At 39.2% G+C, this 23,206-nt stretch overlaps 1 protein-coding gene across 1 annotated transcript in view; it reads right to left on the reverse strand.

Annotated features, from left to right (window-relative positions):
• The window catches only part of Setd2 (SET domain containing 2, histone lysine methyltransferase), an 88,765-nt gene extending 66,671 nt beyond the window's left edge, over positions 1-22,094 (reverse strand). Inside the window, exon 1 of the mRNA XM_077796297.1 lies at positions 21,891-22,094. Within this exon, the coding sequence (XP_077652423.1) occupies positions 21,891-21,961 (71 nt within the window). The 5' untranslated portion in view covers positions 21,962-22,094. The remainder of the gene's footprint in view (positions 1-21,890) is intronic.
• Between the last annotated feature and the right edge of the window lie 1,112 nt (positions 22,095-23,206).

The following is a 23,206-nucleotide window of genomic DNA, read 5'->3' on the forward strand; positions in this document are numbered from 1 at the left end:
CCCCACAAAACTGTTTTTGATACATATCACTTGTGTAGGAACATGCCCTAGAGGCAAAAAAAAAAGACATCTTAAGCTCTATTTGGTACTTTTAACTGTTATAATATTGGTATTATTAAATAAAGCATATAAATTATTCCATTAATGTCATTAAGAACTAAGATTTTCAGTATAAAAGATACAGAATTTTTAAAAAATAAAAACCACATACTTCATGCATTGGAAAAATCACTATGAACTCAAAGTTTTTCTTAAAAATAAAAAAAAAAAAACACATATCCTAACTCTGTTGAGCAAAATGGCCTAGACGCACACAACCAAGTAGCAAAGAAAAGCATTACTAGTTGGGGCTGCGGATGTGGCTCAAGCGGTAGTGTGCTCGCCTGGCATGCGTGAGGCCCAGGTTCTATCCTCAGCACCACATACAAAGATGTTGTGTCTGCTGAAAACTAAAAAATAAATATTAAAAAAAAATTATCTCTCTCAAAAAAAAAAAAAAAAAATTGTAGTCTCTAAATACCTTTTCTACTAAAGGAATCCAAGTCTCATAAGAAAATGTTTGATTCCAGAACTGAGGTAGAAACACACAGGTAAATTGGGATCAATGAAGTTATCAAAAGTTTACTAGAATTGTGAAAAAGGACACAGAAGCCAATCTGAACATCTTTCACTGGTCAAAGATGAGGCAGTTGAGCAATAAGAATAAACATGAATGTAATATATCTAAACAGCAAATATATAGACACAAATTCATAATAAGTTCATTTTGATCCTTTATAGAGGTTAGACGTCAACAAGACACCACCTCATCATCTGAAAACTGACAAAAAATCCAGTATGCTTCCTACCTTTTGTGTAAGAATGGTATTTCTGGACAAATAGTTGGTAACAGTACTTCTTTACAGAAGAATTTCAGCTGATAATAAATGCAGAAAGAATATAAATAATGAAATTAGAAAAAGTACTACTTTGTGACTCTTATGGAATAATGGATATTAGCAACAATCATCTATAGAAGCTAAAACCCACAGACGAAAGTTACTTGAGGAACTCTAATGTATATATCAGGTTAACTCTGTTAGAACCCATCAATCAATTCTGACATCAGTAAAAAATAAATAAATAAATAAATAATTTGATATGTGCCTGCTAAGAAGGCAATAGGTAAACAATAAATTGGGGGATTTGATAGAACTATTACTTTGCAAAAAGTATGAAGGAAAGAAAAACATGTTAAAGGACAACCACATGAATGCATACAGGCAATACCTGGTATAAAGGGACTATCGCAGATTAAGAGAAATTGCAGCTCTGATGATAACAGATTATCATCAGATAATCAAATAGAGATATTAAGAAATAATTGTCAATGGCACTAAATATAACAATGGAACTATGGTTCCTTTAAAAACAAACAAACCTTTATCTCTTAAAGATACATATCAAAGTATTTAAGTATGAAAAGATAGGCTAACTGGGGTGCTTTAACATTTCAATAGGCTGGGCATGGTGGCACACTTCCCAGCAACTAGGAAGACTGAGGCAGGAGGATTGCAAATTCAAAGCCAGTCTCAGCAATTTAGAAAAGCCCTAAGCAACTTAGTGAGACCCTGTCTCAAAATAAAAAAATAAGGGGCTAGGGTTGTGGCTCAGTGGTAGAGTGCTTGGCTAGCACATGTGAGGCACTGGGTTCAAACCTCAGCACTACATAAAAATGAAATAAAGATATTATGCCCATCTACAACTAAAAAATAAATATTAAAAAAAATAAATAAATAGAGCTGGATATGTGGCTCAGTGGTTGAGCACTCCTGAGTTCAATCCCTAGTACCCAAAACTACACAAATATTTCAGTAAAACCTGGTTCAGTAGTGCACCCTATAATACCAGAATCACAAATCCAAGACTAGCCTGGGCCATTCAGTAAAACCCTGTTTCAAATGCAAAAAAATAAATAAATATAAAAGGTTGGGGATATAGCTCAGTAATGCAATAAATAAATAAAATTCAGTGATAACAAAAAATGGGGACTAGATAAACAGACAAAACCAAAATAGAAAAATGTTCATTTTTGTTAAGTCAGATGAGAATATTGAAGAGGGGATATCTTTCTTATAACATTCTCTTTTGTTTATGTTTGAAAATTTCCATAATAAAAACTGTAGTATTTGAAAGAGGATAACAAACCCCCAAACAAGAATAAACGACATGAGGGAAGAACATACGTGCACATGCAAAAGAAAGGGAAGGTAGTCATAAGTACACTAGTAAAACCTTTGTATCCTTGTTGTCATCTAATTACCCACCTACCTCCATATTCCCCCAAATCAGGGCTTACTCACCTTGTTGTGGCTGACCAGTAATCCCCTGACCCAAACAGAAGTAATCACCAAGATTCAGCCATCTGATTTAGACTTTATTTCAAATTTTGTAAGAATGTCACTCACCAACAAAATAGTAACAACAAAAAAAAAAATCACAGCTATGTAACCACAAAGAACCTGATGCTATGACAGAAAATATTTTCTATAAATTAACTTTTGTCAAATAACATCAATATGCAGTTTTGCTTCAGCATATTTAATTTGAAAAGACTCAAGGTAAGAAACCTAGGTGGGGGTGGAGGAACCTCTCAACAACAGAAGAAATAAAACTATTTTGTTGCCAGGTGTGGTGGCACGTTCCTATAATTCCACCTAATTGGGAGACTGAGGCAGAAGTATTACAAGCTCAAGATCAATCTTGACAACTTAGTGAGTTGTCAAAATAAAATATAAAAGTAAAAGGGCTGGGACTGGGGTTATGGCTCAGTGGTAGAGCACTCACCCAGCACGTGAGAGGCGCTGCATTCAATCCTCAGCACCACATAACAATAAATAAAATAAAATTCACTTTCCATCCATTTACCAGTGTTTTAAGATAAGGCACAAAGTGCTAAATTTTTATTTCCTATGAAAATTATCCTTTGTGTTTCTAAGAGAAACAAAAATGAAGGAGTATTTTGTATATCATTTTGCAGATTAAAAACCTGGTTCAGATTTCCACTTCCAGATATCAAATTTCACCTAAAAGAAAACAAAAGCTATAAGAACTGATATCTGATCTACTACTGATCTTTTTCATTTCTGCAAGTTTCCTTGTTGCTAATTACTAATGATATATAATTACATATAAGGCCAAATGATCTATAAAACATCATTGTGTGAGAATTTTCTTTCTTTTTCCCTTTGGTGGTGGTATGGGCAATTGAACCAAGGGGTGTAGGCAAATGCTACACACTCAGCAGTCTATCTCATTTGTTTGTTTGTTTTTAATCTCAAAAATCAAGATATATTACACCAGAATTTAAGAAAATGCATCTGGTTCACTGTCCTACCTGTCCAGCCCCTAAGTACTTCAATCACAGAAGGAGTTAAATAGAGTCAACAGCTCACTGGAGGATACCAAATCTTATGCTCTATGACAAAAACTATTATAAGCGGACAAAGCAGAAACATATCACTTACAGAAACAACAAAGCGTAAAATAAAAAAAAGACTATAGCTTCAAATTAACCATGGTAGCTAACTTATCCATCTACACAGATGAGAGAACTGAAAATCAAAACTAACAATTTGTAGTGGGCTTGTTGGCACACGCCTATAATCCCAGCAGCTCAGCAGGCTGAGGCCAGAGAATCATGAATTCAAATCCAGCCTCAGCAACTTAACAAGGCCCCAAGCAATTCAGCAACTCCTATCTGTAAATAAAATATAAAAAAGGGCTAGGGATGTGGCTCAGTGGTTAAGTGTCCCTGGAGGATAGGGGAGGAAGAAAAAAAAAAAAAACCCTGACAATCTGTGCTCTCAAAACACCAGATGAGGAAATACCCTGGTACAATATACAAGTGAAGTAACAAAGGCTGGAAAATCAAACTGAAATTTGAATACCAAGTCCAACATTTTTTAAACTAAGTAACCAAGAGAAATGGAAGCCAAAGAAGTCATCTATAAAAATGAAGTAGTAATACTATATTTAGTTCAAAGAGAAGATGATTATTTAGTCAAAATCCTTCATACAGCACATAGTTAATGCTCAATAAATAGGAGCTGTAGCAATTAAATTACATATTGTAAGAGTCTTTGATCATAACAGTCTCCAGTTTTAGAATATAAGCTCACAATAGCTATGCACTGGATCATTTTTACATCCCCAGAGTCTTGGCATTAATTTGAATAAATAAGGAATATGGAGGTGGAAGTAGAAGACGAGAGTCAAAGAAGTTACATACAAGTTTCTTTTTTATGGTGGGGGGGACACTGGGGATTGAACTCAGGAACACTCAACCAGTGAACCACATCCCTAGCCCTATTTTTTTTTTTTTTAAATGACAGGGTCTCAGCAAGTTGCTTAGCGCCTCGCTTTTGCTAAGGCTGGCTTTGAACTCTCGATCCTCCTATCTCAGCCTCCTGGGCAGTGGGGATTGCAGGTGTGCGCCACCTGGCCTGGCACAATTTTCTTATTTCAAAAGGACTGCTACAATTTAGATCTAGAATGTCTCCCAAAACCCCATAAGTTAAAAGGCTTGGTTCCTAGTTTGGCAGTACTTGGAGGTGGTAAAAATTGAGGTGGGACCTAGTGGGAAGTTTCAGGAGGGTCACTGGGGATGTACTCTTGAAGGGCATTGTGGGACCCCAGTCCCTTCTTCCTCGTTTTTTCATGGTCTAGCCATGAAGTGAACAATTTTGCCTAGGGCTGCCACTCTGATGTGCTGATTCACTGCAAGGCAAGAATCAATAGTACCAATAGATGATGGGCTGAAACCTCCAAACTATGAGCCTAAATAAACTTAAAAGTTATGTTAGGTATTTGTTACAGTATTAGAAAGCTGAGGAATACAATGATGATGATTAAGTACTCTCTCCTGTTAATCCACAGCTACTCTGCTTACCCTAGTATCAGCTATAGAGAAGAGTATCTCTTTGGCATCTTATTGCTCCCATAGATATGTTCATTATTGCTACCTATAAACTCTGTTCTATCTAAATCATGAAGTTTAAGGCCTAGGAGCACTATTAAACTTGGGTCTACCCATCACCCAGACACTGCATGTAATTATAAGATAAAAGTAGCAAAAGAAGCAGGACTTTCTCATCTATGTGTAGCATGAGAAAAGCAATAAAATAAAAAATAAGCCAGGTGTAGTGGCATACACCTGTAATCCCAAAGGCTAGGGATGCTGAGGCAGGAAGAAGGGTTCAAAGCCAGCCTCAGCAAAAGACAGTTGCTAAGCAACTCAGTGAGACCCTGTCTCTAAATAAAATACAAAATGGGGCTGGGGATGTGGCTCAGTGGTTGAGTGCCCCTGGGTTCAATTCCTTCCCCCCACCCCCCCCAAAATTAAACAAATAATAAACTACTTCTCTCTTATTTAAAAAAAAAAAGTTACCACATAAATAATTCAGGTTTCCCTTAATATATGGAATGCCAATGAAAGAACACCTGAGTTTCAAATGGAATTAAAAATTCCTGGAAGCTCATTTCCATAAAGATTTCAGACTATTTAAAAGAAAACTGACCAGACAAAAGGAACAATCTGGATGGTCCACATTTGGGCTTCTAATCCTCTAGCATACACATTCATTCATAACTTCAAAGGAAAAGAACCAACAGAGGTAAGGAATTCCCTGAACCATTATATACGCATGTCAAGATTAATTCTGAAGATCCCTTGAAAAATAAGTAACTCGGAATACAGTAACCTAGTTGTTTATGAACGACAGCTCTTCTAAATGTTATTCCTTACCACTATTAAAAAGTTAGTCTTTTGGGCTGGGGACATAGCTCAGTTGGTAGATAGCTCAGTTGGTAGATAGCTCAGTTGGTAGAGAACTTGCCTCACATGCACAAGGCTCTAGGTTCAATCCCCAGCACTACAAGAAAAAAAAAAAAGTCTTTAATTGCTAAGCACAGTAGCACACACCTTAATTCTAGCAGCTCAGCAGGCAGAGACAGGAAGATCATGAGTTCAAAGACAGCCTTACCAACTTAGCAAGGCCCTGAGCCTTAATAAGACCCCATCTCAAAATAAAAAGGGTAGGGGACATGGTTTAGCACCACTGGGTTCTATACCTGGTACCAAAAAATAACACTAAGTCTTTGATAAATTGGTAAAGGGCTTAGTTTTGTTTTGGTACTGAGGTGCTCTACCTCCCCAGCCCTTTGTTTCTTATTTTTAAGATAGGATCTCGCTAAGTTGCCCAGGATGGCCTTGAACCTTAGATCCTCCTGCCACAGTATCCCGAGTTACTGGGATTTCAGTGTACACCACCACACTTGGATGGTAAATTGGTAAATGAAATCTTCATTCAAGTTCTGATATTGTTACCAAAATAGCCGGTGAGCATAACCTGAACTTTGACTCCCTTATATGTAAGATGAGAGTCACTATATCTTCAAACCTTTAAAATTACAGCATGGTAAGTAGAATAAGTTAAGGGTGGTAAAAGTGGGAGCCAGAGGAATGAGAAGTCATTAGTATAGTATTGAGAACCCTCTATACTAGACACCATTCATGCTGCTCAGAAATTGACACTGGGCAGCAACCACAGAGAAGTCTAGCTAGAAATGGGCATAGAGACAATTTTCCCTATGTATCCTCCCCTATAATGTAGTCCTAGAATATCCTTTACCATTTGCCTACCCCTCTTTAGCCTAACTCCAGTTATTCCAGACTAAGTTCATACTTCTGGGCATTCCTCCCCAATCTATTCTACAGTCTAGGTTAGATGTCCCTGCCACAGCACATTGTGTTTACTTCTCTTTTTTTGGTACAGGAGATTGAACCTAAGGGCACTCAACCAATGAGCCACATTCCCAGTCATTTTCTATATTTTATTTAGAGACAGGATCTCACTGACTTGCTTAGGGCCTTGCTAAGTTGCTGAGGTTGGCTTTGAACTTGCAACTTCCTGCCTCACCCTCTAGAGCGACTGGAACTACAGGTGTGCACCACCATGCCCAGCACATTGTGTTTACTTCCTTATCTTTATCTTATCTTTAGATATTTGACAGCTGGGGATGTGGCTCAAGCTGTAAAACGCCTGGCGCTCCAATGGCATAGGTGCGACCCGGGTTCGATCCTCAGCACCACATACAAACAAAGATGTTGTGTCCACCGAAAACTAAAAGATAAATATTAAAATTCTCTCTCTCTCTCTTAAAAAAAAGGGGGGGGGGGCTGGGGATGTGGCTCAAGTGGTAGCACGCTTGCCTGGCATGCATGCGGCCCAGGTTCAATCCTCAGCACCACATACAAAGATGTTGTGTTCGCCAAAAAACTAAAAAATAAATATTAAAAAAAAAATTCTCTCTCTCTAAAAAAAAAGATATTTGATAAATGTTAGCTGAATAAATTAATAGTCAAGAGTTCAACCTCAGCTAGTTTTTCAACAAAAAGGCTCAATTATAATGAAAGAGCTTATATATAACTGTGTAATTGCCTCATATAGTTTAATATTCAGAAAACTGAAAAATTATGTGTATTAGGTATAAAAAGCACTTTATACCTAATACACAAAATTTCACCTTCATGAAATCCCCAACTTTGATCAGAAAAACAAAAGCCTCAATCTCCGAGTAACATTTTCTACCACTTTTCAGTTTTAAAGGACAAAAGACTTAGTGCCTCTCATTTTACATATAAGGAAGGAAAAGGAGGCCCAAACAAGTTAAGGCTCCACTCACTAGTTTGGTAGCAATGCCAGAACTTATAAGACTAATTTTTTAATGATATTAAGAACTAACTGGGCTGGGGATGTGGCTCAGGCGGTAGCGCGCTCACCTGGCATGCCTGCGGCCCGGGTTCGATCCCCAGCACCATATACCAACAAAGACGTTGTGTCCGCCGAGAACTAAAAAATAAATATTAAAAATTCTCTCTCTCTCTCCTCTCTCAAAAAAAAAAAAAAAACTAACATTTAGAAGAGCTGCCATTCATAAACAACTAGATTACTGTATTCTGAGCCACTTCTTTTCCATGCTGCTGATAATGACTCAATTTGGAGAGTTCAGGGAATTCCTTACCTTCATTGGTTCTTTTCCTCTGACCTTATGAATGTGTATGCTAGAGGATTAGAAGCCCAAATGTCTTCTCAGAAGACATCCAGCTTTTTCCCTTTATCTGTTCAGCTTTCTTAAATAGTCTGAAATTTTCCTTGGAAATGAGCTTCCAAATCGTCTTTTAATATTTATTTTTTAGAAGTAGTTGGACACAATATCTTTATTTTGTTTATTTATTTTTATGTGGTGCTGAGGATCGAACCCAGGGCCTTGCACATGCTAAACAAGAGCTCTACCACTAAGCCACAATCTCAGCCTCCCAAATGGTCTTTTGATATATATAAAAACTTCCCTTGATTTATTACCTTATCCAAGGTTCCTCACTTTCTTTTGGACCCTCATATTTATAAAGAGAAAGGTGAGACTACTGATGTAAAGAATTTGGATAGAAAATCCACAGAACAAAGGTAAAGTACAGTTTAACTTTAAATGATTATCCATTCTAAAAAACCATAAATACAAAAAAACTGAAAAGGCTGGCAACAAGGAGGACTAATTTATCACAAAACACAATGAGCTGTCCCACCTATGGTAGTCCTCATGCTTTTTTTTTTTGGTTTTGGATGGGTTTTTTCCATGCGGACTTTTATTTGATATTGTTAACTTGTTGATATTTTCTTCATTTTTTATGTTTTATTTGTTCTTTTTAGATACACATGACAATACATTGTATTTTGACATACATGGATCATACTCTTTGAATTCACCTTCATGAAATCCCCAACTTTGATCAGTTCGTCCCTGTTGGGACCAGAAGGGCATAAAAAGTACACTGAGGCCAGACACAGTGGCACATTATCTGTAATCCCAGCTACACAGGAGACTAAGGCAGGAGGATCACACGTGTGAAGCCTGCCAGGGCAACTCAGACCCTGTTTCAAATTTTTAAAAAATTTTAAGTTGGGGGTTGGGAAGAGTTGTACTAGGGATGGAGTCAGTGGTAAAATGCTTGCCTGGCTTACATGGTTTGATACCCAGTACCATTAAAAAAAAAAAAAAAAAAAAAAAGTGCACTAAGCACCACATCACTGCCACCAGCCCAACACAAACCACTCAATTTCCTGACCAGGATCCTCTGTTAAAATCTAATAGTTATTTAAGAATGTCTTAACAATATGGGGGGCTGGGGTTGTGGCTCAGCAGTAGAGCACTCACCTAGCATGTAACAAGGTCCTAAGATCCTCAGCACCACATAAAAATAAATAAAATAAAGGTACTGTGTCCAACTATAAAAAAATACATATTTTAAAAAAGAATGTCTTAATAATAAGCAGCAGCAATTATTTACACTGCTACTGGTAGACTAACATTCACTCTATCAGGAAACTAGAATGATAATTACAAAGAATCGTGAGTGTGTGTATTTTTTTTTTCCTGGTGGTTCTGAGGATTGAACCCAGGGCCCTGTACATGAGAGGCAAGCACTCTACCTACTAAGCTATATCCCTAGCCCCCCATATTATTTACTTTTAATATTTACTAAGCACATACTATTTACTACATACTATGTACCCAGCTGCTAGTTACTAGGATTCCTCTAATTAAAAGACTAATATATTCTATAACATATTCATCATGGTCTCTGAATTTTCTATATGGATCTACAAAATTCCCTAGGTCCACAACAAAACTAAACAAGTCTAAATTGTATAAGAAAATGGATGAATGCTAAGCTAGCTAAGCTCCAATGAAACGTTAGGCTTTCTTAAATGTTTCATTTTATTAAGCATCAAATCATTTTTAAAATTGGAAAATTAAGGGCTGCGACTATAACTCTGTGGTAGAGCACTTGCACTGGGGATTGTAGAAGCATACATGTATACAAATGTATCTTTTATGTCTGTAAACCCAGCTACTTAGAAGGCTGAGACAGGAGGATCATAAGTTTGAGGCCAACCTGGGTAACTTAGCCAGACTTTGACTCAAATACAATTTAAAAAAAAAAAAAAAAAAAGGTGGGAATATAGCTCAGTAGTAGAGCATTTGCCTAGCATTCACAAGGCCCTGGGTTCAATCCCTAGTACCACAGAGGGGGGGGAAATACATATATACACACACATACGTATACACACCCACACACATACTCACACACACATACCCATACACACACACACACACACATACATATACATATATATACACACACACATAGAATATTTATAAATATACAAAAAAGTAGTAATGATGAAAATTAAAAATTTAAAGCTAAGGACTAACAGAAAATTTTGCAGCAAACATATGCACAGCTGAAAAAAATATCCTATCATAGGTTCTAACTTCTGTTCCCAATTTCATAACTTATCGACATTGTCATTATCTTCTCTCATAAGAAAGAAAAGTATTCCAAGAAAAAAAAACACTAAGTACTTCTTTTTGATTTTTTGTTTTGTTTTGTTTTGGTACTGGGAATTGAACTCAGGGGCACTTAACCACTAAGCCACATCCCCAGCCCTATTCTGTATTTTATTTAATGAGACAGGGTCTCGTGGTTGCTTAGCACCTCTCTTTTGCTGAGGCTGGCTTTGAACTTATCCTCCTGCCTCAGCCCCGGAGCCACTGGGATTACAGGCATGTGCCACCACACCAAGCAATACTTCAAGTCTCATTGTCTCCCTTATGCACCTGAGCGATACTGTATATTGGGGAAATTCTTTATATTCAACAACCATTTTTTGACATGTTCACCTAAAGCTAGTGACATTATACAAGCTGCCAAAAAGACTATACAAACTATACTGTTTGCTGAGTATTTGTACAATAAAGTTCTAGATTTTTTTTTCTGGTTTCATTTTTTAATGGACATGGTAAACAAGCTTAAAGATTGTACCTATTGGGACTGGGGATGTGGCTCAAGCGGTAGCGCGCTCGCCTGGCATGCGTGCGGCCCGGGTTCGATCCTCAGCACCACATACCAACAAAGATGTTGTGTCCGCCGAGAACTAAAAAATAAATATTAAAAATTCAAAAAAAAAAAAAGATTGTACCTATTATGATTATCTTGAGGAAAACCTTTTTCACCTATTTCTAATAGGATATTTTATTGTACATCAAGCAAATTCACCTCTTCACTATAAATAATTCTTTTTATCTATAAAAATGTGTGTGGGGAGGGAGTATTTGTTCTTTATAAATACAAATGACAGGCTGGGTGGGTGAGATGGTGTATACACATACATACACACACACACACACACACACACAACAGTTACTATAATTTTTAACTACATTTTCAGCAGAGAAGCAGTACCACAATTTTTTTTTAATTGTAGATGGACACATGCCTTTATTTATCTTTTTATGTTATGCTGAGGATGGAACCCAGGGCCCCACACATGCTAGGCAAACACTCTACCACTGAGCTACAGCCCCAGCCCTGGAAGCCATATTTTTAACCAGGCAATTTTTAAAAATCTGTGTGTGTGCTCAAGACCAAAATGAATGAATTTCCATAAAAAGAATTTTTGCAGCCATCTATATTACGGATGAAAAATAATATTTGCTCTACTTTTTTTTTTTGGTACTAGGGATTTAACCCAGGGGTGCTGAGCTATCTCTCCAGCCCTTTTTATTTCTGAGACATTGTCTCTCTAAGCTGTGGAGGGCCTCACTAAGTTATGAGGCTAGCCTCAAACTTGTAATCCTCCTATCTTGGCCTCCAAATCACTGGGATTACAGGTGTGCCCCACCATGCTCAGCACATTGGACTTATAAAAATTTTAAATCTGGCATCACCTGCCTATTCAAATAGAGTACGTAATTAATTAATTATTCACCAATAAGCCAAAAACCAGACAAAAAGACTGTTAAGTTAGACTATGTTCTATGTTCAAAATGTAAGTTAGACTATGGTTCATAAAGAGCTAATCATTAAGTAAATATTGGTGATTACTATATAGCCCTCCCAAAAGAGTGTGTCCAACTGTACTTGGCAGGAAACTGGGCAGTAGGAAGGGCTATAGTCAGAAACCACCACTTGCTCCAGATTCTTGCAAGTCCACAGTAATGCTTCCAGTATGCAAACTTTCCAGAAACCTTCCAATATAATCACACACTTAACAACACCCACACAATCCCAAAGATATTTCACTAGCAAGATGTGAGCATCTGACAGAAAAAGCATTCTAAACAAACAAACAAAAAAATCTATAAAGATCCTGACCAACCCTAGATCTCCATTTAAGTTGTTCAACTGGAATATACTGAAGTAACTATTGGACTAACCAAAATACATAAATAAACTACTAAATTAAACATAAAGTACATTATACATGAATCCCAAAGCTAAAGTAGCCAAATACAACATTTTATTAACATATGACAAAAATTGCACAAGGCAACTGCCTCACATTGAATCCATAAAAGTAGATTTCCAAATATGTCACATGAAAAAAAAAACAATCCTACTGACTTGTCTTAGTATTATTGGCTAGCTTTCAACTAACCATTTTATATCCCATAAATACCTCTTTAAAATAAACAAGGACCTAATCAAAATAGGGCAGGGATGATAGTTATCTTTTAACTCATCAGCACCTACAGAACAAATAGAAATAAATATGGGATTCAAAATAAACTCTGAACAAAATTCCCCAAACACCATCATGAATAACTAGCTATACTTGCTTTGTGGAAAAATATTTGAAAGGAGACAGCTTCCACATAACAAAATATGTCCTAAGGCCCTTTTAAACTATTTGACATAACCAGACAACTTAAGAAATAAAGCAACTTAATATAGTTAATCCATAGTATAGAATATTGCTCAATTGTTAAAAAGATGAGCACATCTTACATATAAATTGAAACATGTAGATGAACAGTATATAGAAACAAAATAGAAAGATGTGCAATAGTACAAATACACTTTTGTAAAAAGAAAATAAAGAACAAGGGAAAAGTACACACTAAATTGTTTCTAGTGGTTATCTCTTGGATATGGGATTTAAAGAGGTGAAGCAGGGAAGAGGTGTTTAGGGAAGATTTTTACTTTTTCTTCTATAAATACATCTACATCATCTAAATCTTTTCCAAGGGGCTGGGGATGTGGCTCAAGCGGTAGCGCGCTCGCCCGGCATGCGTGCAGCCTGGGTTCGATCCTCAGCACCACATACAAACAAAGATGTTGTGTCTGCCAAAAACTAAGAAATAAATATTAAAAAATTCTCTCTTTTAAATAAATAAATAAATCTTTTCCAATAAGAATTTACTATTGTGGCAATTAAAAAAAAGAAATCATGTTAAACACACTACCAGATTTTTTTGTTATTGTTTTTAAACTATCACATCTGCATTTAGTATATAAAGTACCTCCAGAGCTTGAATATAAACAGTCATCCTCAAGAGACTGAAAAAGACAACTAGGAGGGCTAAGGATGTAACTCAGAAGTAGAGTGCTTGCCTAGCATGCATGATGCCCTTGGTTTGATCCCTGGCACAGCAAAAGAAACAAAAAAGAAAAAGAAAGACTAAAAGACATGGCAATTAAATACAATGTATAATTCTAGATTGAAAAAGAGGACACTTTTGGCACAATTAGAAAAATTTAAATATGAACTGTTTATTTGGTAACAGTATGTTATAAATGTTAAATTGCCTAAAGTGGTTATCTAAGAAAATGCTTGTTTTTGAGTAATACTGTGGAATATTTTGATAAGGATCATGATGTGTCTCAAACAGCTCAGCCAAAAATAAATTTAAATTTTTTTTTTACAGGGAAAGATAATGCAAATGTGACAAAATTTCAGTTACCAATTAATCTAGGTTAAAAAAATATGGGAATTCACCAAGTGTGGTTATGCATACTTGTAACCCCAGCAACTTAAGAGGCTAAGGCAGGAAGATCCCAAGTTCCAGGCCAGTCTCAGCTGCTTGGCAAGGCACCAAGTAAATTCAGCAAGACCCTGTCTCAAAAATAAATAAATGTATATTTATACATATATGTGTGTGTGTGTGTGTGTGTGTATAGAAATTCATTATATTATTCTGAAACTTCCTTTACATTTGAAATTTCTTTCAAAATACACAAATTTTAGACAGGTGCAGTGGCATACACCTAGAATCCCAGCGGCTTGGGAAGCTGAGACAGGAGGATCACAAGTTCAAAGCCAGCCTCAACAACTGCGAGGCACTAAGCAACTCAGTGAGACCCTGTATCACTGAAGGTATACAACACATATAAAATACAAAATAGGGCTGGGGACGAGGCTCAGTGTCCGAGTGCCCCTGAGTTCAATCCCTGACACATGCCCCCAACCCCCCCCAAAAAAAATACACAGATTTTTTTTTTTAAGAGTGGATGCTTGGGCAGGGGATGTGGCTCAAGCGGTAGCGCGCTCGCCTGGTATGTGTGCGACCTGGGTTGGATCCTCAGCACCACATACCAACAAAGATGTTGTATCCGCCGAGAACTAAAAAAATAAATATTAAAAAAAAATTCTCTCTCTCTCTCTCCTCTCTCACTCTCTCTTTAAAAAAAAAAAAGAGTGGATGCTCAAGATGAAAAGATCTACCTTGCTCTTGGATAGGCAGAATTTATATTTTCTAAATGACCATACTACCAAGAGCTCTATTCAAATTTAATGCGATTCTGATCAAAATCCCAATGGCATTCCTCATGGAAATAGAAAAAGCAATTATGAAATTCATCTGAAAAATAAGAGACCCAGAATAACTAAAGCAATCCTTAGCAGGAAGAGTGAAGCAGGTAGTATCACTATACCAGACCTTAAACTATAGTATAAAAGCAATAGTAACAAAAACAGCATGGTATTGGCACCAAAACAGGTTGGTACAGAATAGAGGACACAGAGACTAATCCACAAAATTACAATTATCTTATATTAAACAAAGGTGCCAAAAACATACATTGGAGAAAAGATAACCTCCTCAACAAATGGAGCTGGGAAAACTGGAAATCCATATGCAACAAAATGAAATTAAACCCCTATCTCTCACCATGCACAAAATTCAACTCAAAGTGGATCAAGGACCTAAAAATTAAACCAGAGACCTTGTGTCTAATAGAAGAAAAAGTAAGCCCTAATCTTCACCATGTTGGATTAGGCCCCAACTTCCTTAATAAGACTCCTATAGTGCTAGAATTAAAATCAAGAATCAATAAATGGGATGGATTCAAGCTAAAAAGTTTCTTTTCAGGGCTGGGTTTGTGGCTCAGTGGTAGCACGCTTGTCTAGCATGTGACGCACTGGGTTCGATTCTCAGCACCACATACAAATAAATAAAGGTCCAGGGCTGGGGATGTGGCTCAAGCAGTAGCGCGCTCGCCTGGCATGCGTGGGGCCTGGGTTCGATCCTCAGCACCCACATACAAACAAAGATGTTGTGTCTGCCAAAAACTAAAAAAAAAAATAAATATTAAAAAATTCTCTCTAAAAAAATAAATAAATAAATAAATAAATAAAGGTCCATCAACTACTAAAAAATATTTTTTTTTAAAAAAGTTTCTTTTCAGCAAAAGAAACAATCTGTCAGGTGAACAGAGAGCCTGCATCTTGGGAGCAAATTTTTACCCCCCACACAGACAGAGCACTAGGGTATATAAAGAACTCAAAAACCTGTCCATCAATAACTTAAAAAAAATTCTGAAAATATATAAATAAATAAAAGGTATTGTGTCCATCTACAACTAAAAAAAAAAAAAAAAGAGTCCCAAAGCATTTAAGTGTCCAGAAAAGGAATAGATGAAGTCAATTAGTCACTACAGTGAAAAGCAGCAGAGAAGACTGGATAATGCCAAAGTCCTAATAAATCTAAGAAAGTATAACTTTTAAAAAGATAACTTTACATGTATATAATATGGCTTGGCCATTTCTTAGGAAAACACAACTGTATCAACAGTTGCTTGATACTTTTCTTAAGACATAATGTATCAATAAAATGAAAACAATCTGTTGGAAATTTAGAAAAGACAAGAACAAACAAGAACATACCAAAGAAGGATACCCTATCCTAAGCACTAGGATAGTTTATTAGACTTTCCAAACTTAAGTACCCCAGTAGCCCAAAGAGTACCCACATTCAATGGATCCAAACCTTAATCACTATAAAGCTATACACTGTTCTTTATAAAACAACAAAAATTCTGCTTCATATACTGGCTACAAAGCTACTAAGGCTCTTCTACAGAATTTGGTAACCACATTATGTTACTTTCTCTCAGCTGGTTTCCTATAGCATCTCCATCTTCTATGACAAACAATGATAAGTTGACTCTCCTCACTGCTTCATATTTTAAACATGTTGAAATATTTTTCACAGTTAACAACTTTCTTTTTACTAAATTCACCATGCCTTTACATGGTAGTATCTTTTAAGTACTATTCTTTCTAGCCAAATCTTTCCATTCAATACTTTAAAAAAAAAAAAAAAAACAGTGTCCTAATTCTTAAATTTTCAAAAAACCCTTTGCAGAGGATACTATTATGATCCCCACTTTGTAGATAAAGACACCAAGGCACAGAGTAATTAAGAAACTTTTAGCTGGAAATGGTGGCACACGCCAGTAATCCCAGCAGCTTAGAAGGTTGAGACAAGAGAATTGAGAGTTCAAAACCAGCCTCAGCAAAAGCAAGGCACTAAGCAACTCAGTGAGACCCTTCTCTAAAACAAACCCCAAAAACCTACCAGACAAGTCTCCATAATGGCTCTACAAAGCTCTAAAATAAAAAATAGGACTGGGGTTGTGGCTCAATGGTCAAGTGCCCTGGAGTCCAATCCCCTCTATCAAAAAAAAAAAAAAAAAAAAAAGACAAACTTTTGCCAAACATGGTGGGGCATGCTTATAATCTCAGACACTTGAGAGGCTAAGGCAGAAAGATCATAAGTTTGGGGTCTGCCTGGGCAATTTAGTAAGACCCTGTCTCAAAATAAAAATAAAAAGGGCTGGGAATGTAGCTCAGTGGTAGAGTAATCCTGGATTCAATCACCAGTATTGCAAAGAGAAAAAGAAACTTGCCCAAGTTCACAAAACTATTAAGTTAAAAAAAAAAAAAAAAAAGTGAGATTCTAAATCAGGAGTTCTGACTCCAGAGCCCAGGGTTTTAACTTTTTTTTTTTTTTTTTGGCATGGTGGTGATGGGTGGGGGGAGAAGACCCTCAACCATTTTGGCAGTCTAATTAAGCTTATGGTCTAATTTTTGGCAGTCTAATTAAGCTTTTCAGTCTAATTTTTTAAAATGTATTAGATAAAGTATATATGATTACAAAGGACACCAATTATATGAGGTAGGGGCTGGGGATGTGGCTCAAGTGGTAGCGCACTCGCCTGGCATGCGTGTGGCCCGGGTTCGATCCTCAGCACCACATACCAACAAAGATGTTGTGTCCGCCAAAAACTAAAAAATAAATATTAAAAATTCTCTCTCTCTCTCTCTCTCTCTCTCCCCTCTCTCAAAAAAAAATTATATGAGGTAAAAAACTGGGAAGTGTGAAATAGTAACATGTTTCTTAAAAATCTAGAGGTATAGCTAATATGCACTGTAATTTTGATATAGAGATGAACATAAATATTTTGAGATATCTATAATAATCAAATAATTAAAATATGTGATTTGTATTGGAACCAAAATCACAGATACTGTTACTAGTACTTTAATTCATGTTTATATAATTGAAAGAAATGCTAACTTCTAGTTAGAGGTTACTGAAAAGGTAATTTTTCTCATGATGTGATCCGTGTTAACAGTTTTACACTGGATACTAACACAATCTTCTTAACACTGGAGTTTCAAAGGACCTTGGTCCTTTTCTTTCTACAATGAATCCCCTGATCTCATCTAGGCTTATGGCTTTAAACACTACCCAAGTCATTAACTATAAAATTTATCATCAATCCAGACCTTTCCCCCAAATTCTAAACTTAGATATCTATCAATTCAACCCAAATGTCTAACACTGAATTACTGATCTAGTCTCCATACTTGCTCTTTCCACAGCCATTCATTCCTATCTTAATGAATGGCAAATTTCTAACTGCTCAGATAAAAACCCTATAAGCATCCTCAGGTCCTCACACTACATATGATCTATCAACAAATCATACCAGTTTGATTTTCAAAATGTATTCATAATCCAACCATTTTTCACCATTCTTCTTTTACCACATTGGTACAAGTCAGCCCTTGTCTGGATTACTAGCTTCCTTACAATCTTCAAGCTTCCACTGTTGTTCCTCTGGACAATGAAGTGTTCCTTCTAAAACTGAAAGCAGACTGTTTAAATTTCCCAGCAGCCCAGCACAGTGGCTCACATCTTCAGTCCCAGTTACTTTGGGGCTGAGGAGAATCACTTGAGCCTTGGCATCTGAGGCCAGTCTGGACAACAACACAGTGAGAGATCCCATCTCAAAAAACAAACCCCAAAAACCTACCAGGCAAGTCTCCATAATGGCTCTACAAAGCTCTACAAAATCTGCACGGCACAATCCTCAGTACCTCCAAAAAAAAGAAAGAAAGAAATCTGTACCCCACCCCATCATGACCCAATTCAATATCATTCTTTATTGACCATTCCATTCTAGCCATACTGGGAAGAACTCAGAAGTCTGCCTCAATACTTTAGAACCATTCCCTCTGCTTTAAATGCTTTCTCTCCAGATACTAACATGGCTATGTCACCTTTAAGCCTTTGCCTAAAAATATTAGTCTATATAATATTAATTCTATATAATTTACTGTTTATTATTCCTCCTTAAACCCCACAAGGGCAAAAATTTTTTTTAAATATATATATATATATATATATATATATATATATATATACACACACACACACACACACACACACACACACACCAACCACCCCTACTATGGTTACTTTTAGCACAGACAAGCATATTAAAAAAATGGTGGTGCACGCACACCTGTAATCCCAGAGGTGGGAGGCTGAGGCATGAGGATCACAAGTTCAAAGCCAGCCTCAGCAACTTAAGCGAGGCTCTAAGACTCTGTCTCTAAACAAAATATAAAAATGGGCTAGGGATATGGCTTAGTGGGTGAGTGCCCCTGGGTTCAATCCCAGTATCCAAAAAAAAAAAAAAAAAAAAAAAAAAACAGCTTTTGTGTCACTGTTAAGTACTTGTCTATCTCCCTCATTAGAAAAGGTCCTTGAAGACTAACCTGATCTAATTTACAGTGTCTTCAACACCTGTCTTTGCCCTATATTAGACACCTAATGCACAGATACTTAAGTGATTATAGCCATTTTCACCTGAAACACAATGTCCTCTATGGTGCAGGAAAAGCCAGGACTTACAGTTGTGTCTGATAAAGAGTTAAGTACAAGACAAATACAAAATATCAGGCCCCAACTGCAACTTCAATCAAACTGAATTTACATTTTTCACCTCAAACTTCTTTATACATCTATCAACCATTTCAAATGACCTGAAGTCTAAAAGGGGCATTTGGTCATTCACTCTCTCAACCATGTTACCCCCACCACCACTTAAGCCCACCTAATCTTTTCATACTCAACTTAAATACTACCTCTTAATATTCCCTGATGACCCTTCCTAGAAGCACTTACATGTGCCACATTATGTGGCAAACACTTCTCATGCATTATCTCATTCAATCCTCCCAGAAGTCCTAGTAAGTTGCTACCATTAGGATAGCAACTTCCAAGATGAGAAAACCCAAACTCAGGGAGATGAAGTAACCTGTCCAAATGTTTAAACCAAGGTCTGACTCTGAAATCCATTTCTTTAACCCTGTACTGTGTGCTTCCTTTCTCTCTCCAGCATTATAAACACTAACTAGTTCATAATACTTCCGTATAGGGTTTGCTGTCACTTCACTTCTCATTTTCTTGGCAAGGCTTCATTTTCTTCATCTGTAAGAGAGGCAATATTGTTCAGAATGCCTATCAAAATCTCCTCTAGTCCTTAAAATGTTATGAAAGAAAACATTTTATAATTCTTTACAGACGCTCATACAGGAATAAACAAAAGAAAAAAACTACGTAAGAACTTATTTAGTCACTATTAGAAATCCGAGGTAGAACCAGAAAAAAAAAAATCAGTAAAACTAAAAACTCCAAGACTTGTTAAAATAATCACCTTGATTCCTTCCCCACCTGTGTCCAAAGATGCACTTCTGAGTCCACCTTCCTGCATATTATAAAAAAAATTGTTTTCCCCCAAGAAGTGAAAGGATGTGTTCCTTAAAGCTTCTGAACTTCACCAAACAACCTGGCAAAAGGAACTGAAAACAGGCACTTTGCCCATTCAGAGGCTAGCGTGTTACTTCTTACAGGACAAGAGCTCAATCAGCGTTTATCAATTTTTTACAGGATTTTTTGAGAATTTACAGTCTCAACCAAAAACCTACAACATGAGCTTTGTAACTGGACTGACTGTGCAGTACAACAAAACAATCTAATTAAAATAATGTTAACCCATGGCCAAGAACCCACAAAAGGGCAAAGCCACGTTAACTTAATATTGCAAGTAAGAGTTGGTTTTGTTTTAGAAAAGCAACATAATGATTTCTCTTTTTGTGCAGAGAGGGCCAACACCCCAACAGAAACCTTTTGTGTTGTAATCAAACCTAAGAACTATCAAGCAAGGTCCAGATATTTCCAGGCCACGGTGAAAAAAATTTGTCATCGGGTTCAAAAAACCACCACAGCAAAGGTAAGGTAAAATGTATCAAAAGAACAAATCTCTAGGATCATTCTGGCCATAAAAGTTTGACAGTTTCACTTGCAACCCTACTGCATTAACTTTGAAATGAATTGTACATTTTTAAGTGTAGACTTTACCACCAGGAATGGAGTTTGAGAATGGCTTCTCAAAACAATGGTCTTGTGAGGGCTTAGAGAAAGAACTGACTCCAGGCTCTGGAGTAAAGCTTTCTGAGTTATCAGGAAATAGCAGCAGATACAGCCCTCAAAAGAAATGTAAAAATGTCCTAGACTGGAAAAGTACTATTTGGCAAAACTGTATTTGGGTTTACTAGCACTGTCTTCTTCAGAGAATCCTCAAATGATCGCTGGCGTTTTCACTATCTTCACATGAAGTAAAAGTCACCCATTTAGGTAAGAGGTTCCTGTTACCAAAGACATAAGAGTGTCCGAAAGTGTGCAAAAACCATAACGTGCTGAAAAATGCATTCCCTCAGAGGACTTTCATTTTCAGGTGGAAAAACAAACCCGTGTCATCTCAACAACGGGACCACACAAACCTCGCCACCATTACAAAATCCGGGCTCCCAAGGTGCGGAATGCGCAGCCGGAAGCACTACGAGGCCAGGATCGAGTTCCCAGGGGGGAAAAAACGGAGCCCGAGAGCGCAGCGCGGGCCCTTTGCGGCCCGGGCCGGGCGGCGCGCGCTAGGCCCTTCCGGTCGGGGCTGCGAGCGCCGGTAGGCCGGCTGCGGGCAGAGCTTCCACCCAAGCCCGGGGATTCTCGGCCTACCTCGCCGCGCCCTCCCGCCGGCCTCGGCCGCAGCCGCCCTGCGACCCGGCTGCCGGGCTCTAGTGGGGCCTAGGCCCGCTCCCCCGCCGGGCGGACGCGGCAGCGGCCTCCGGCCGGCCGCCCCTCCCCCACCGCCGCCCAACGGCCGCCGCGACGCGAGCAGTGGCGCCCACGCCGGGCCGACCGCCCGCCGCCGCGACAGACGGGGCCCGAGGCGCGGCGCGGGGTGCTCTCACCAGCCGCGCGAGCAGCGAGGCCCGTTACTCCTCGCGACGCCCGCCCCACTGCCCGTCAGGACGCAGCCGACTCCGGCCAAGGCGGCCCACGACCGCGGAGGCCGCGGAGCCGAGACTTACTCAGGGGTCGGGTGCTCAGGGTCGTAGAAATCCCCCATCTTCGGAGGCGGCCGCGGTGGCAGCTGCTTCATCAGGAGCGGCTGGAGGCGGCGACGCGAGCCCCCTCCCCGCGGCAGGCAGCGCGGGGGAGGGGAGGAGGCCGCTAGTGCGACCGCGGCGGCGGCGGCGGCAGGGCCCGCGTCGCTGGCTCGCTCGCTCGCTCGCTCGCTCGCTCCCTCCCGCCGGCGCCCGCCCGCCGCTCTCTCCCTCGCACACTCACCCGGAGCGACGCGCACCCCGCCCGCCCGCAGCCTCGCAGCCCGGCCCCTTAAAGAGACACGCACGGGCCGCTCTCCGCCGCCAGTCGGCGCGCCCGTGGCTGCGAAGGGTCCGGGCGGGGCGGGGTGCGGCCAGCGGCCCGCTAGCCTGCCCTCGGCGTCCGCGGACAATAAGCCCCGAGCGAGTGCCAGAGGCTTGTACTCGAGCTGCAGGGGCGGCACCGCCACTCCCCCTCGACGATGTCGGGGAACGGCCTGAGCCAGCAGCACACCAGCCTTGCGGTCCGAAGGCCGGAGTCGGCAGCGGCGCCGGGAGCCGATCCCGGGCCTCCGGCTCTGAGGTAAAGTGGCAGCCGCGCCTCCCGGGCCTCTCTCCTTTATTTCTCCTCCCTTTCTCTCCCCGCTGCCTCTTCATTTCGCTCTTCAGTCCCGCGGAAGCGGAGCTGGGCCGGGGTGTACTCTAACCCCGGCTTGGGAGACCACCCCCATCCAGCTCCCGCTGGGTTTCTGCTCCACCGCCCGCTGGGAGCGGCGTCCCTACCACCTCCTACTTCCACCTCCTCGCGGCAGTCGCCACCGCCCCAATTCGGCTAGGGGACAGCTTCTGCCTGTTCTTGAGGCCTGGGGGCTATGTTCTTGGTGGGGAGGGGAGGTTATTAAACTCTTTCCTGCAAAAATGGCAAGATGAGATGAAGTAGGGTAACTCGAAAGGGCTACGGGATTTTCGTCGGTTTTGGAAGAAGCAAGAATGCATAAATCGCTTAACTAAACTTTCAGAACGTTGACGATTTTATAGCAGTTGATCATTTTGAAAGTGATGATTCAAAGGGTCAGCTCTTCTGTGGGTTTTCTGGGAGGGGGGAGTTTCCCCCCACTAATTTTGAATTTTACTAACAAACCAATGGGTGGAGGTATGTGCCATAATTACTGAAATGTGATGTAAAAGAATAGACAGGCTTCACTAAGCAACTTTTTAAAATATATTCTTTACATGGGTGTGGCCACAGTGTCTAGTAGTTTCTTATTTAGGGATTCTTGGCTCCCTCCCAACCTTCCACA

The sequence above is a fragment of the Urocitellus parryii genome, chromosome 3, assembly GCF_045843805.1.
Source record: "Urocitellus parryii isolate mUroPar1 chromosome 3, mUroPar1.hap1, whole genome shotgun sequence".
NCBI classification, from domain to species: Eukaryota; Metazoa; Chordata; class Mammalia; order Rodentia; family Sciuridae; genus Urocitellus; species Urocitellus parryii.